The sequence below is a fragment of the Hemitrygon akajei genome, chromosome 8, assembly GCF_048418815.1.
Source record: "Hemitrygon akajei chromosome 8, sHemAka1.3, whole genome shotgun sequence".
Taxonomy (NCBI): domain Eukaryota; kingdom Metazoa; phylum Chordata; class Chondrichthyes; order Myliobatiformes; family Dasyatidae; genus Hemitrygon; species Hemitrygon akajei.
The window spans coordinates 20,808,918-20,823,349 of NC_133131.1; the positions used below are offsets into that span (position 1 = coordinate 20,808,918).

Sequence of the window (14,432 nt, forward strand, 5' to 3'; positions counted from 1 at the left end):
CCATCAGGAAGATGAATTAGAGAACTAGATAATAAATACTTTACATAGAGACACTGTATGAAGTTATATTTGAACATAAATGGTACTGTCCAGTTTAGCTTCTTTCAAAAAAGTTACCTTAAAGAAGGAAGAATTCAAAACATCAGGGAAATAAAATGGTAACCTACACTGACTATAAAGATCAAGAAATCTAGTGCCTTGTGACTAATGTAAATGAAGATCATTTATGTATTTCAATAGCTTTACACTACTTATCCTTAGTCAAATCAGGTTTTTCAGTCCTGGATCACAGTTTTAATCTCCTTCTAAAACTACAGTTACTTGTAATAGCAGATAAAAATTAATAATGTACAGATCACCTCTTTATTTAAAAGAAAATACAGTAATGCAGCAAGAAATTTAGCAGAAAGGGCTGTCACTCTATTCTGGACTCATTGTATTTTTATATGGCAAATAGACTTGACATAACCACATCAATGGAAAATGGTGACGTTTTCAGTTGTGTGTGTAAAAACTGAAACTTATATTAACTATGTAAGTGCCATGATTAAAGCTTCACTGCAGAATAGTCAGAAAATTAAAATATTAAAAATGATTGATGAACATTTAGGCATAATATGTTTGTTTTAAGACAACACAGGCAATTGTTCCTAAAAATATATTTACTATTTTGGAAGACTGAGAGATGAGATTCAATTGAACATAATCATGTTTGCATAAATGTTGCACTTAATGGACTGTCTGATGGATACACTGATGAACCTCAGAATGGAGATGAAGAAGACAATGTTATGTTCTAAATCTGAATTAATTCATGTAAACTAATATCAGCAACAACTTCCATTTATATAGATTGTCAAAGCAGCAAAGCAAACAAAGGCATCCCTTAGGAGTACTAATTGTTCCAAAGCCATGTGAACATAACACAGGATCAAAACCGTGGTCTATCTGCTTAGCAGAGGGGGTTGTCATGGAATACATACTTAGTAGGAGGAGATGTGGTTTTTATGTCTTAAAAGGTTAAAAGGAAGCAAACACGTTAGCATGTTAAGGGAATGTGAGCAAGATTTCTGTTCCCAGGCTTGAGCAAGGGTGTCCATTGTAACCACAAATTTCCTGACATATGTCAGTGATAATAAATCTGACTCTGATGAGCCACTCAAGTTAGGAATAATCAGGAGGTCGGTTTTTGTTGAGGACAATCGTCTTTAAGAGTTATTGAAATAGAGATACTTAACAGGTATGCAAAATGAAGATCATGGTGGGATTTGAAAATGAGAATTATAAGGGCATGGGTAAAAGGTGTACCTATACAAGTTTTGAATGGTCTCAAGCTTATAAGGAGTACTTGCCTAGTTTGTGTCAAAATAGTCTAAATTTGACAAAGACATACATAAGGGCTTTAATAGTATATAAGCGGTGTAAGGGCAACATTGGGCAATGTTATGGAGATGGAAACAGGGTGGACATGTTGGTGACAGGAAACCAAGAACCTAGACAACAAACAATCTGCTAAAGGAGCTCAGCAGATCAAACAGCATCTGAGAGAGAAAAGAATTGTCAATATTACCCGTTGAAACATTGGATAAGGACCAAGAGTGGTGTCTCTATGACAGCAGACATGCTGGTACGGTTTATGACAGTTCCTAAAGTGAAGGTTGGAGTTACTGACTCAGAAAAAAAATAAAGTTTGTAATAAGAAACAGAAGATGTGTATATGGAAAGACCTACCAGAGGAAACAGTAGAAGTAGGTACAATAAAAGACATGGATAGAATGGGTTTTGAGGGCAAATAGGACTAGCTGAGATGATCATTGTGAATAGTACAGATGATTGAGCTGAAGGGCCTATTTTCCTGCTGCATATAACGCTCCACAAAAGATTTAATCACTCTCAATGTTGTGATTTATTAGGAATTATCTGTCAGCTAAACCATACCACAGAAAGCCCTTTCCTGTCATTAAATCAATAAATAAGAATCGAACACAGAGTTCTGTGCCCGGGAGTTACAATGAAATAGAGGCAAATCCGACCTAAAGTACAATGGAGCAGAATACTCGGGAAGGTGTTAGCAAACAATAATGTCGGCTGCAGAAACTTGTAACAATAACCAGAGCAGTGCCAAGTCATGTTATGCCTCTCTTGATGATGCATTACGAAAACCTATCATCCTTTGTCCCCATTTTTGTAAAAGGACTTCCTACTGTCAGATGGAATTTACACCATATGGAGACATTATACTACAGTCACAGTGTATTTTATCAAGCGGGCATTGCTCCATACTGCAGAAATAAATGTATGGTTAAAGCACCTGCTGTATGTGTACACGTGGATTACACTAGGAGTCGACATATCTCTTGAAATGCAACCAGGAAGCACAAGCGGGTCTTAAAATAGAGCACAAACCCAGCGAAATCATCGTATATAACCGTACTGAACAATACGCCTGCCGGCGCACCAGCAGGGCCGGCCGCTCGTGGACGCGCACGGAGGCGGGGGGGGGGGGGGGGGGGGGGGTGGAGAGCCGGGCGCGAGAGCATGGGGGAGGGGGAAGCACAGACCGGTTCAAAACCCTTCCTAACGTTGTTTTTGAACCGAAGTGCGCGCGACGCGTCGACGTAACGGGACCTCCATATATGGAGGAGGGGAGCCATACGCGCACGCGCACTGTGGGCCCGCGAACGCCTTCTGGGTCGGCGATCGACCAACGGCACTCACCGAAACACAAGGGCTGGAGGTGGTACTCGGCGTCGGGGAGCGCTGAACCGTTACTAAAGCCATCTATAGAGCCCCAAACACCACAAATCGCATTCTTGTTGCAGTTCTCCGAGAATTCAAGGGTTTCTCTTGATCTATCTACTGGTTAAATACAGTAAATACACACAACAACGCCCCGCACACCGACGCGTCTGACTCCCCGTCAAACGAACACTGGCGTTTCTGGTCAGGGTGGCGCAAGTGCGCACGCGCGATACCCGCCTTGTCAACAAACCTTAACTCTTTCCAGGGCTTAACTCTTTAAAAAATACGTAAAATAACAACTGAGCAATTCTATAAATACCGAAATGAACCAAATACAAAAAAAAACTCCAATCCAATAAAGCGAAAGGTTTTCTTGCTAATCGTAGCAGTGCGTTTGCAAGAAATTCTCTTTAAGTGCTTTGAAAATTCCAGTTTGCTGTTTAACGCTGAGCACAAAGAAAATACTTACTTGGTACTTTAAAAAACGCCTGAATATGAAAAGTTCAAATATATTATCAAACTTTTAATACAATTCACTAATTCATGGTGTGATCAAACACTAATCATACAGTGGATATTACAATTAGAGAAAAAAATCAGCCGAGGCTTCTGCTGTTTATTCGGTATACGGGTTAGAAAATTATATTGAATGTAGATTGAATTGTGTTCAAATAATCCATTAAAACTCACATATTAAGACAACCCTTTACAAGCGATTTTATGGATTGAACCCGAATTCTCATCACCTAAAATTATGAATTATACCAAGATATTTTGGTAATACATAGATATGTATATATAAAATTCGCAGAACAAAGGAAATTTAGAAATAAAGATGACAAGAGATAGACTAGAGATAGAACCACAATCCGAATTTAGTGATAACTAAAAGAGTTGTTACGAAGTTTCTGGAAGCAGATTTTATTGATTGAAACGTTGCTTAAAATAGACTATCAGTTATTGAGACAACAGATAGTATCATCTAGGAATGAATAATGGACAAAGCTAAATTGAGCATTAAAGGAATAACAATGTGCATTGCCCGATTTTATAAGCAATAGAAGTTTATGGAATGAAAGGAAAGAAAGAGTTGGGAATGATTGTAAATCATTCTCAAAGAATTTTTAAATGCTTTTATATGGAAACTTAACAAGTTCTCAAAATGTCACAAAACACTAAACCAATTAATAAATAAAGTAATTGCTTTTGTTATAGTATAGCAGACCCAGTAGATAATGTTAACACCAGCCTCAGAATGAATAACTTAGTCATATTGTTTTTTGATGCTGTTTGTTGAGAGAGGAAATTTAGACTGGACATAGATAACTCCCTGCACTTTTACATACATCAACACAACAGTGAACACTCTTCAAAGTAATGTACTGGCTATCATGTACTTTGTAATTAAAATCATGAAAGGGTCTGTAAAATATAAGTTACCTTCTTGCTTTCTCTTCAAATCTTCAAGTTCTTTTAAAATGGCAAAATGTAGAACTGAATGTAGATTTATGTGAGGATAACACAAAATATCAAGCTTCCTTCAAGTATCACTGCTTCTTCTCCAGTGATTGGCTGTGACTACTATAGAGCATACAAGATGACAGGGATCATTGTTGCTCTGAAAATCTGTATTGGATATGAGCCCTTGGTATTTTACCACTTTTTTCCACTGTTGGTCAAAGGTTGGGCATTGTCGTTGGTAGTGAAACTTGCATAGATATCTGCCTTTCCTGAGAGGTGGAAAGTGATCCATGTTTTCCACATCCTGATGAGCAATCTTAGTCATTGGCAAGGTGCTATTGTGCAGCAGGGGGATAAATTAATTGAGGACTATTGTTTTCCAAATGTTTAGTGTGGGGTCCATCTGCTTGTATGTTCCATTGAAGAAATAAGTTAATACCAGTTAGTCTGCAAGTGTGCACATCTGCAAGTTGCCTCCGTGTATTTGAAATTAATGACTGAAGTTAGGAGGGTATTGGCTCTGTATTGGAAGCAAGAAGGCTGAATGGCCACTTGTTCATCTGCAGATTAACTAAATTGTAGTAGGAAGCTTGTTGAATATTGAGAAAAGTGTTACTATAATGGCACCGTCTTTTTTTCAAAAAGAGTATTGAGAAGAGAGTTACTATAATGGCACAGACTTTTTTGAGTCCATTTAGCAATCAGATTAAGTTTACAGTTGCCCAGTTGGTTTGGATCACCTCTTCCATGTCATTATGTAACAAACATAGCAAAGTAACAGATTTGTGAAAGTAGCTAAATTTCAGAAGGACATTCCATAATCCCCCTTGGTCATTACAGGAGCTAGTGAAGGCTCTCTCCAAATCAAACATTATTGATTCAAAAGGTTCAAAGGTTCATTTTATTGTATGTACATTACAATTCTGATATATGTCTACTCCAGATAGCCATTAAATACAGAAAGAGCATGGATATTGATGAAAGAAAATACATCAACCCCTTCCAGCATGAAAAGGGAAAGAAACAAAACTTACAGATCCCAAAATCCCCCTCCCCTGCAGCAAAAACCAGCTACAATAATACAATGATCCCTTACACGTAACGATCCCTGACCCCCCTCAGTCACAGAAAAGACCAGTGATAGTAGCACCAAACCCCCAACCTCACTCTTACACACAAAAAAATTAACAGATCACCCAACCACCAATCATCCACAAGAAAGGAACACTGAAAAACTGTAGGACACCAATGTAAAGTACAGTCCAATAATCACATAAATCTCAGAATACGGGAAATTTCTTTTCATCTGCATACGAGGAGAGCAGCCACACAAACTTAGTCCTTCCGTAAAGAGTGACCACCGATCTGGGACAGAAAGCGCTGATCCTGTTGCAGACAGTCTCCGTTGGGAGCCATTGCTTAACCCCTCCACATTCACCTCGAAGCTTCAATCTTCCTCACTGCTTCGAGATACAGTTATTCATGACCCTGCACCTCATCGCTGGTCTTTTCCACAAGATTGCTTGTGTTCTTGGTCCTTTTCAGCCCTCCATCTCTGATCTCCACGAGGCAGCTCTCTGGATACAGCATAGTGCTGGATCCTTTGATTTATACGCCACAGACTCCAAATGTCTCTGTAACACAAACAAGACAAAAAGAACATGCAAAGGACTTAGAAAAAGTGAAATAATTAGTGAGATTTGCTATCTGGAAGATGTCGCCCGAGGAATCGTTTACTGGCGCTGTCTTGACCGGCTCCAGCTCCGGAGAAATTGAGCATAAAAATCTGTACTGATACTCCCACATGGTACTGAAAATTGAAAATGCTGTCTTTCAGATGAGATTTCATCTCAGTTTGATACAAACATAATAATTTCAAAAAACAAGATGTCCAATATAGTATTTGCCTAACTGTTGTATGTAATTGTTAACTTTCAGTGATTTATGTATAAATAAACGTCCCTGCAAAAGATGCATTTATTAATCTCACACCTTTTAAAAATGTTTTTCCATTCCTTCCCACCAAAATAGATAATTTCACACTTTGCCACATTATCTATCATGTGCCTATTCCATACTTATCTAAATTACCTATATTACCTTTGCTGCCTCTTTGTGCACCTGTACCACAAGAATGCATGCTTAGCTCATTTCTACACTCATGACTGTGTGGTTAGGCACAGCTCAAATGCTATCTATAAATTCACCCGATGATACAACAATTGTTGGCAGAATCTCAGATGGTGACGAGGAGGCATGAGGGAGTGAGATAGATCGGCTGGTTGGGTCATGTCACAACAGCAACATTTCACTCAATGTCAGTAAGACCAAGGTACTGATTGTGGACTTCAATAAGGGGAAGTTGAGAGAATACACCAGTTCTCATCAAGCAGAAAGGGTGAACAGTTTCAAGTTCCTGGGTGTCAATATCTCCGAGGGTCTATCCTGGACTCAACATTTTGATGCAATCACAAAGAAGGCACACCAGCAGCTATACTTCATTCAGAGTTTGAGGAAATTTGGTTTGTCACCAAAGACTCTAGCAAATTTCTACAGAAGTTACCATGGAGATCATTCTGACTGGTTGCAACACCATGGAAGCACTAATACACAGCATCAAAAAAAGCTGCGCAGAGAGTTATAAGCTCAGCCATCTCCATCATAAGCACTAGCTTCATCATTGAATACATCTTCAGTAGGTGGTGCCTCAAGATGCTGGGATCTCTTACTAAGGATCCTCAGCATTCAAGATATGCCTTTTCTCATTGCTACTGTCAAGGAGGAAGTACAGGAACCTGAATACACACACACACTCAACATTTCAGGAACAGTTTCTTCTCCACCATCGGATTTTTGAATAGACGATGAATCCACAGTCACTTCCTCACTCTTTCTTCTCTTTCCGCACAATGTATTTATTTATTTATATTTCTTATTGTAACATAGTAACATTTTATGTATTGCATTGTACTCCTGCCACAAAACAACAAATTTCACAGCATGTTAGTGATAATAAATCTGATTTTGTTTCTGATTCATAGCTCTTTTTCTTATTTGGATAAATCTGGCAATTTTATTTAGATGTTTCAGTAATTAATATCTTCCAAAGAATTTTAAATTCAGATAGGTGGATATGCAATATAAATGAGTCTTAAATTTTGAAGAGAATTATTCAGATGGGCTGATTAATTTTATGTTTTCTAATGTTTTAGATGGAAGTCCTGATATAAACTCCCTTTTGAAGTCTTGTGAAGTGAAAGCAATGCCTGTGATTAGTTAAATTAAATTAACATAGCCAGAATTTAACCTCACTTTCTTGATATGTATGCCCAAAGGCCTATTAGCATCTTTGCCAAGTTGCTCTCGAGGAGCAGGAATATTGTTTTCCATTATGTCAAGTTGCAATTTAATGAGAGTATTGTGGTGATATATTGGCATCAAATGTAAACTAAAAATGTGACTATTGTAATTTTTCATTAAAACAATATGTTTTCTAGCTGAGCTATGATAGCAGATCTGATTTTTAAGGTGCCCTTCAAATGAAGTGTATGAACAAAATGGTATAATTCTTTCTTTCAGATTTTTTTACAACACACATACCTGAATGAATAAGAACTTTTTGTTGTGATTTTGAGAACTCATATCCTGAAGACACGTGTGTTCCAGATGATCCTTTTGTCAGCTGTCCAAACTTCCCCTCCATTGTTGAAAACGTTGTCCTCCAGATATGAAATCTATGAGTCAGAAGTTATCAGTCAGTGCCAGATGGTGACTAATTTAAACCATGTATCCTGGGATCTTAGAATATGTAGTATTTAATGCTTGATCTTAACGTTTGATCCCATTCAACCCAAACATACCCATTGTAAAATATCTCAATTAAGGGTTTTATATTTTAGATCACAGTCTACATCCAATTATTCTATGTTACTTTCATCTTTTAACAACACTGAGTCATAGTATAAATGGCTTTTACAAATGGGAACACAGCTATGACCACTTTCAGCTTTATTATTGAATGCCTAACCCAACAGGTAATGTTCAAAACTTTCTTGAATTCAGCAAGTAAACGGAGCCAGGTGCTGCCTACTCTACCACGTAGTTCATAATTTTCTGTTTTATTTCAAATTTCCAGAGTTTGCAATCCTTTGTTTTCAAATAAAGTATAACTTCTCACTCAAGCACCAAACAAACTACTGGCAGATTGAGCTACATTATCGGGTGGGGGAGAGGGGGAATGAATTTTCAATATTTCAGGGCCAAGCCCTACTTCAGGACTAACACAAGTTCCCACCCACTTGCCCCCTTTCCCCGTGTGATTCTGGTTTCAAATGCTCTTCACCTCTCTCTGAGTGGTTCCTAGTATCACCTTCCAAATTTACTTGACTCCAGCACTGGCAACCCTGTTTATTACCCTCTTTGCTGTCTCCAATTTCATCTTCTCTCCTCCCACCTGCCTCCATTTGCCTCTTTTTTTCTCCCATCTGCTTCCATTATCCACCTATTTCTGTCTTCCAACTCCACCCCTCCCACCTGTCTCAATCTGCCCATCCCCTTCACTCCTCCCCTGTTTACCAATTATCTCTAGCTCCTGTCCCATCACTCTCTCTTGCCTATCTTTTACTGGCTATCTTCTCTCTCCAGTCTCACACCAGAGGCAGAGTTTTGATCCGAAACATTAAGAATACCTTTCCCTTTACAGATGCTGCTCTACCCACTGAGTTCTCCAGCACATTGTGTATTGTACCAGATTCTAGCATCTGTAGTTTCTTGAGCCTTTATAATGTTTTATTCCTTTAATGTTTCTTCAAAAACAGTTAACTTGGTGTATTCTAGCCATTAAATTTAGAACCTTCTTAGTCCACATGACCCAACATGTGTTATTCTAATGAAATACAAGAGAACTACTTGACTGAAAGTTATTATATACGCTATCAGATTGGTTGAGCTAAGGTATAATTGGCTTAAATCTGAACGTATGGCTGAAGAGAAAAGTACAGAGTCCGTGATACACAATATGTCAATAATATGGTTGCATTACAGGCCAGAGATCAAGTCAGAAAAGATTATTTGTGATTCATGTTTCCAAGTTACCAAGAAAAACATAACCTGTTTAATCATTGATCCATGACAGCTCTGAGACATTATTGTGCGCTATTGTTAAGATTATGTGGAAGCAGATATTTCTGGCTTGGAAACCTAATGTGATATCACCTCAATGTTGACACTCACCTTTGAAAGAAAAGATTGTGGGTTCAAGTCCACAATATATGAGCAAGTAATCCAAGCTGGCTTGATGCCATGAAACAAAGGAACACAACTGGATGCTGTGATTCAGTGCCACAGTTTTGAAGAAGATCTGTAGAAATCTGGCGTCTTAGCTACAACTTTCCCTTCAGCCTACAATAATGAAAAAGGAGTATCTGACCATGTTTCTATTATTGTTTGAAAGACCTTACTGTGAACATATGTGCTGCCAAATTTCAATAACACTCTGGTGGCAATTCAAAGAACTTTATGAGTTATAAATATATTACAGAGATTGAGGATTGTGAAAGTCAAAGCAGTAGTGCAAGCTTTTATCTTGAAAGAAATCAGCAGATTTCTTTGCATGCACAACTAAGCATGAAGGCAAAGAATGATTTCTGCAATATCAATTTATAGTTCTTCAACAGTGCAATTATACCTTCCTATAATTTATGTTTATTTAAAATTGTTGCAAATTTAACAGAGAGAGAAACATATGAATCAAACTATACTACACTCTTACATCCTGGAGGGGATACATTCCTAGAAAACACACTGCATTGCAAATATCTGTAGTATGAACCTTTGACAAAAATTGATGTAGTTTGTCATTTGTTTATAATATAGTATTCACTTAACTACTTTTTCTCACATAATTTATTAAACAGCAAATTTTTATTCTGTATTTCAAACTTTTTAGTAATGATTTGTACATCTCATAAGGACAAATTTGCTTTACCCAAACAGATATAACACAGGGGTACAGTTTTGTGTCAGATACTTAAGTTTGTTACTTACTTTACCCAACACTAAAGTTTACTGTGGTTCTAACAGGAAATTATAAGACTAACCTAAACATCTAATTCCATCTGCTTTAACAATTGTAAGATATTAAATAAATTTTCATTGGCAATCAAAACAACTTCAGAATTTAAGATTTAACTCTATTCTCCCCTTTGCTTGTATTTAATAATTAGTGGCAAATCAAAGAAGCTTGTTGATTACAAATGCATTAACAAAAGTCTGAAGTTGTGAAACCTCAGTAGATTATGAGGCAATGTATTTTTAAGATAGTACAGTAGGTTGCCCCTGTTCAAAAGATTGTGTCTTTTTGCTCAGATACTGTAATTATGGTTTGTAAGAAAAAAATCAGGTATCTCAATTCATTCTTCTGAAATTGAAGTCACCATTTCAAAAATGCCCATATCAATGCCTTTTAAAGACAAATAACATTGATAGCACTTTTATATCTGCTTTTGTGAGGGGAACCACAACCTCACCCTGTTGCAGGAAGATTTTAGATTGGACTATGAATTAATCACATGGATATTTTGAATCCAGTCAGAGAGTTGAAATTCAGATGGGAACAGTTTAGTGACAGGTCTTGCCACCTCAGGTACTGATAGAGTCATAGAAACATGCCCATTGGCCTAACTCATCCATGTCAACCAAGTTGCCTACCTGAGCTGGCCCTACTTCGCTGTGTATGGCTTATATCCTTCTAAACCACCAACCTTTTTTGCATTGGAATAATGTCATTAAGCAAGGGGTCTGTGGGCGCCAGGTTAGGAACCCTTGCTCTGTACCTTTCCTATCTATGTATATATCTAAATAGTATAGAGAATTAATTGGTTGCAATCACTTCTTTTTACAAAATAATCACCATTGATGGTATTATCCACACATCCACTGCTCTACCTTCAAACTCTTTTTCTTGTTCAAACTCATCAAGCATGTTGCTACCTCTCAGACCTCTTTCCTGCAGTCCATTTTAAATATGTTCTACCACTCTGCAACAATAACTCTATCAAAGTTACAAATTATGTTCTTTCTGACCTTAACTACACAGTAATACACTATGCCATCTTATCCTGCTTGATCATTTTCAAACGATGTACAAACTGCCTAATCCATCTTTCCCAAATTACTCTCCACCATCTCAAATTAGGCTGCTCTTGCTAGGTTCAACATTAATTTATCAATTTTCAGCCAGTTCATCAGGTACAAATGTTTATCTTTCACTGCTACACAATTATGTATTAAGTGTCCTGAAGATCAAGCTTTAGTTCTCTTCCAACATTATGTTCTCTTTGTATCATAAAAAATACAACATTTCTTTGTATTCATCTTCTAGGAAGTGAATAGTATTGGCAAGGCTGACTTTTATAACCATTTCCTAATTTCCCCAGCACTGTTGGTCATTTCAAAGGGTTGTTGTGAGTTCATCATATTGGTTGACAAATGGTAAGAATTGATCTAGAGTCATACACTCAGTGGTTACTTCATTAGGTGCAGGAGTGGAACCTGGTGTGGTCTTCTGCTGGTGTAGCCCATCTACTTCAAGGCTCAATGTGTTGTGAATTCAGAGATGCTCTTCTGCACACCACTGTTGTAACCACGTGGTTATTTGAGTTACTGACACCTTCCTCGTTCATTAACAAGGTGTTTTTGCCCACAGACTGCCACTCACTGGATGTTGTTTTTTGTTTCTTTGTGCCATTCTCAACTAACTCTAGAGACTGTTGTGCGTGAAAATCCCAGGAGATCACCAGTTTCGCCAGTAACTCTAACCACCCCCATCTGGCACCAATAATCGTCCCATGGTCAAAGTCACTTAGATATCAATTTTTTCCCCTTATTCTGATGTTTGGTCTGAACAACAACTGAACCTCTTGACCATGCTTTTATGCATTGAGTTGTTGCCAAATGATTAGTTATTCCTGGTAATGTACTTAATAAAGTGGCTAATCAGTGTAAATTGGCCACATGATGGCACTTAACTGGGTTTTCAACTTATGTCCCCAGATCATTAATTCAGGCACCTGGAATACTAACAAGTGAATATAGAATATGGAAAGATAATGCAAATATTGATTTGTAGTGATTTTAAACTGGATATTTAAGGTATCAGTCTCTTGGCAAAATTACACAATACAAGAATCTACAGGTTGTGTATATTTTACAGAGGCTATTTCTCCAGCGGTTTAGTCTCCTTATGTACTACATACACAGATAAAAGAAGGAATATAATATTGCATAATTTAAAATGACAAGGATGCAATGACCTGAAGTTGATGGTGCTTAAGTTAAATTCCAAAAATTTTTTGCTAAATTTCTTTTGTTTTTTTAATGTTTTTTCCCCCTCTTTATAACACTCTTTAAAAAGGGATTTAAAAAATCCAAGTTTTCGTAGAAATCCAATTATTAAATTCCTTGCAGGAGGCTTTCTGTCTTTCTGCACTATCATTTTGTCCAAGGTTAACAGGATATAGTGTGCAGATCACATATGACCCAGCTCAAGGGTAGGATTTGTATCCCATGAGCACTTGCTGTCCATGCTGCTCAATGAAGTTGCCTTCTGCCCCATCATGCCACAACATATAACCTGGCCTTTGGATTGCCATCAGTTCAGAAACTTCCCAGCATTTGTGAAAAAAGTGGTCACGTCAACTAAGCAGATTGAGTGGGACCAGAATATACACTGTGAAGAGTGGAAGGAGGACACAAGTTCTCTTACTGTTTGCCAAATCTCCAGGCTGAAACTAGAAATCCAAAACTCGGCTAAGTGACCACAAATCTGATCTGAAACCAAGGTCTGTGAGCCAGGGATCCAGAAATGTGATACCCAAGGTGCGAAATCCTTATGATCGTATATGACTTGGTCCAATCTTCTGGGCTATATTCCCAAGCTAGACCAATATCCAAATGTATTGAATTCATGGCAAGATCACTGAGGTATAGTACTGCTGGGCATAGGTCTGTCATCATATAACAATGGATCTCGTACCAGTAGCTGGTAACACTAACTGTTAATATGGATTCACTGTTACCTACAGCTGAGGCAAGACTATATAGCAGAATTCTTAATATGAACTTACATTATGTATGATAGTTATATTGTAAATATCAGCTATATTGTAAATATAACTGCCTTCATAATTCTGGGACAAAGCTGAAAATTAGTTTAAAAATCATCCTAAATTTGCACAACCTATTATTTGCAGAAAAGTGCAATTGTGAAGAAAGCACAGCAGTGCTCTACTTCCTTAGAAGTCTGTGGACTTTTGGCATGACATCTAAAATGTTGACAAACTTCAATAGATGTGTAGTGGAGAGTATACTGACTGGCTGCATCATGACCCGGTATGGAAACACCAATGCCTTTGAATTGAAAACCCGACAAAAAGTAGTCGATTTGGCCCAGTACATCACAGGTGAAACCCACCCAACCATTGAGCACATCTACATGAAATGCTGTCATAGAAAAGCAGCATCCATCATCAGAGATACCCACCACCCAGGCCATGTCTCTTCTCACTGCTGTCATCAGGTAGAAGGTACAAGAGCCTCAGAACTCGCACCACCAGATTCAAGAACAGTTACTACCTCTCAGACTTCAGGGTCTTGAAAAAAAGGGAATAACTACACTCACTTGCCCCATCATTGTGATGTTTCCCACAATCAGTGATCTCACTTTAAGGTCGCTATTTGCATTTGCACCATTTGTTGTCTTCTGCACTCTGGCTGATCTTTTCTACTCTATAGATTTGCTGAGCATGTCCATGGGAAAATGTATCTCAGCGTTGTATCTGGTGACATATAGGTGTATGTACTTTGATAATAAAATTTACTTTGACTTTGTAAAAATACGACTCAGAGTGAAGAAGTTTTGAATTAAACATAGGTTTGTAATGGTCAGTAAGGCCTGCATGTTTCAATGCAGTATAATTAATAAAATACTTAATGAATACTTTGCTTCAGTATTCACTATGGAAAAGGATCTTGGTGATTGTAGTGATGACTTGCAGCAGACTGAAAAGCTTGAGCATGTAGATATTAAGAAAGAGGATGTGCTGGAGCTTTTGGAAAGCATCAGATGTACCCCAGGCTACTGTGGGAGGTGAGTGAGGAGATTGCTGAGCCTCTGGTGATGATCTTTGTATCATCAATGGAGACGGGAGAGGTTCCGGAGGATTGGAGGG

The 14,432-nt window shown here is 37.8% G+C and overlaps 1 protein-coding gene across 1 annotated transcript in view; it reads right to left on the reverse strand.

Annotated features, from left to right (window-relative positions):
* Nucleotides 1-2,936, reverse strand: part of ssh2a (slingshot protein phosphatase 2a) — a 155,144-nt gene extending 152,208 nt beyond the window's left edge. Inside the window, exon 1 of the mRNA XM_073053408.1 lies at nucleotides 2,719-2,936. Coding sequence (XP_072909509.1) covers nucleotides 2,719-2,781 — 63 coding nt within the window. The 5' untranslated portion in view covers nucleotides 2,782-2,936. The remainder of the gene's footprint in view (nucleotides 1-2,718) is intronic.
* Between the last annotated feature and the right edge of the window lie 11,496 nt (nucleotides 2,937-14,432).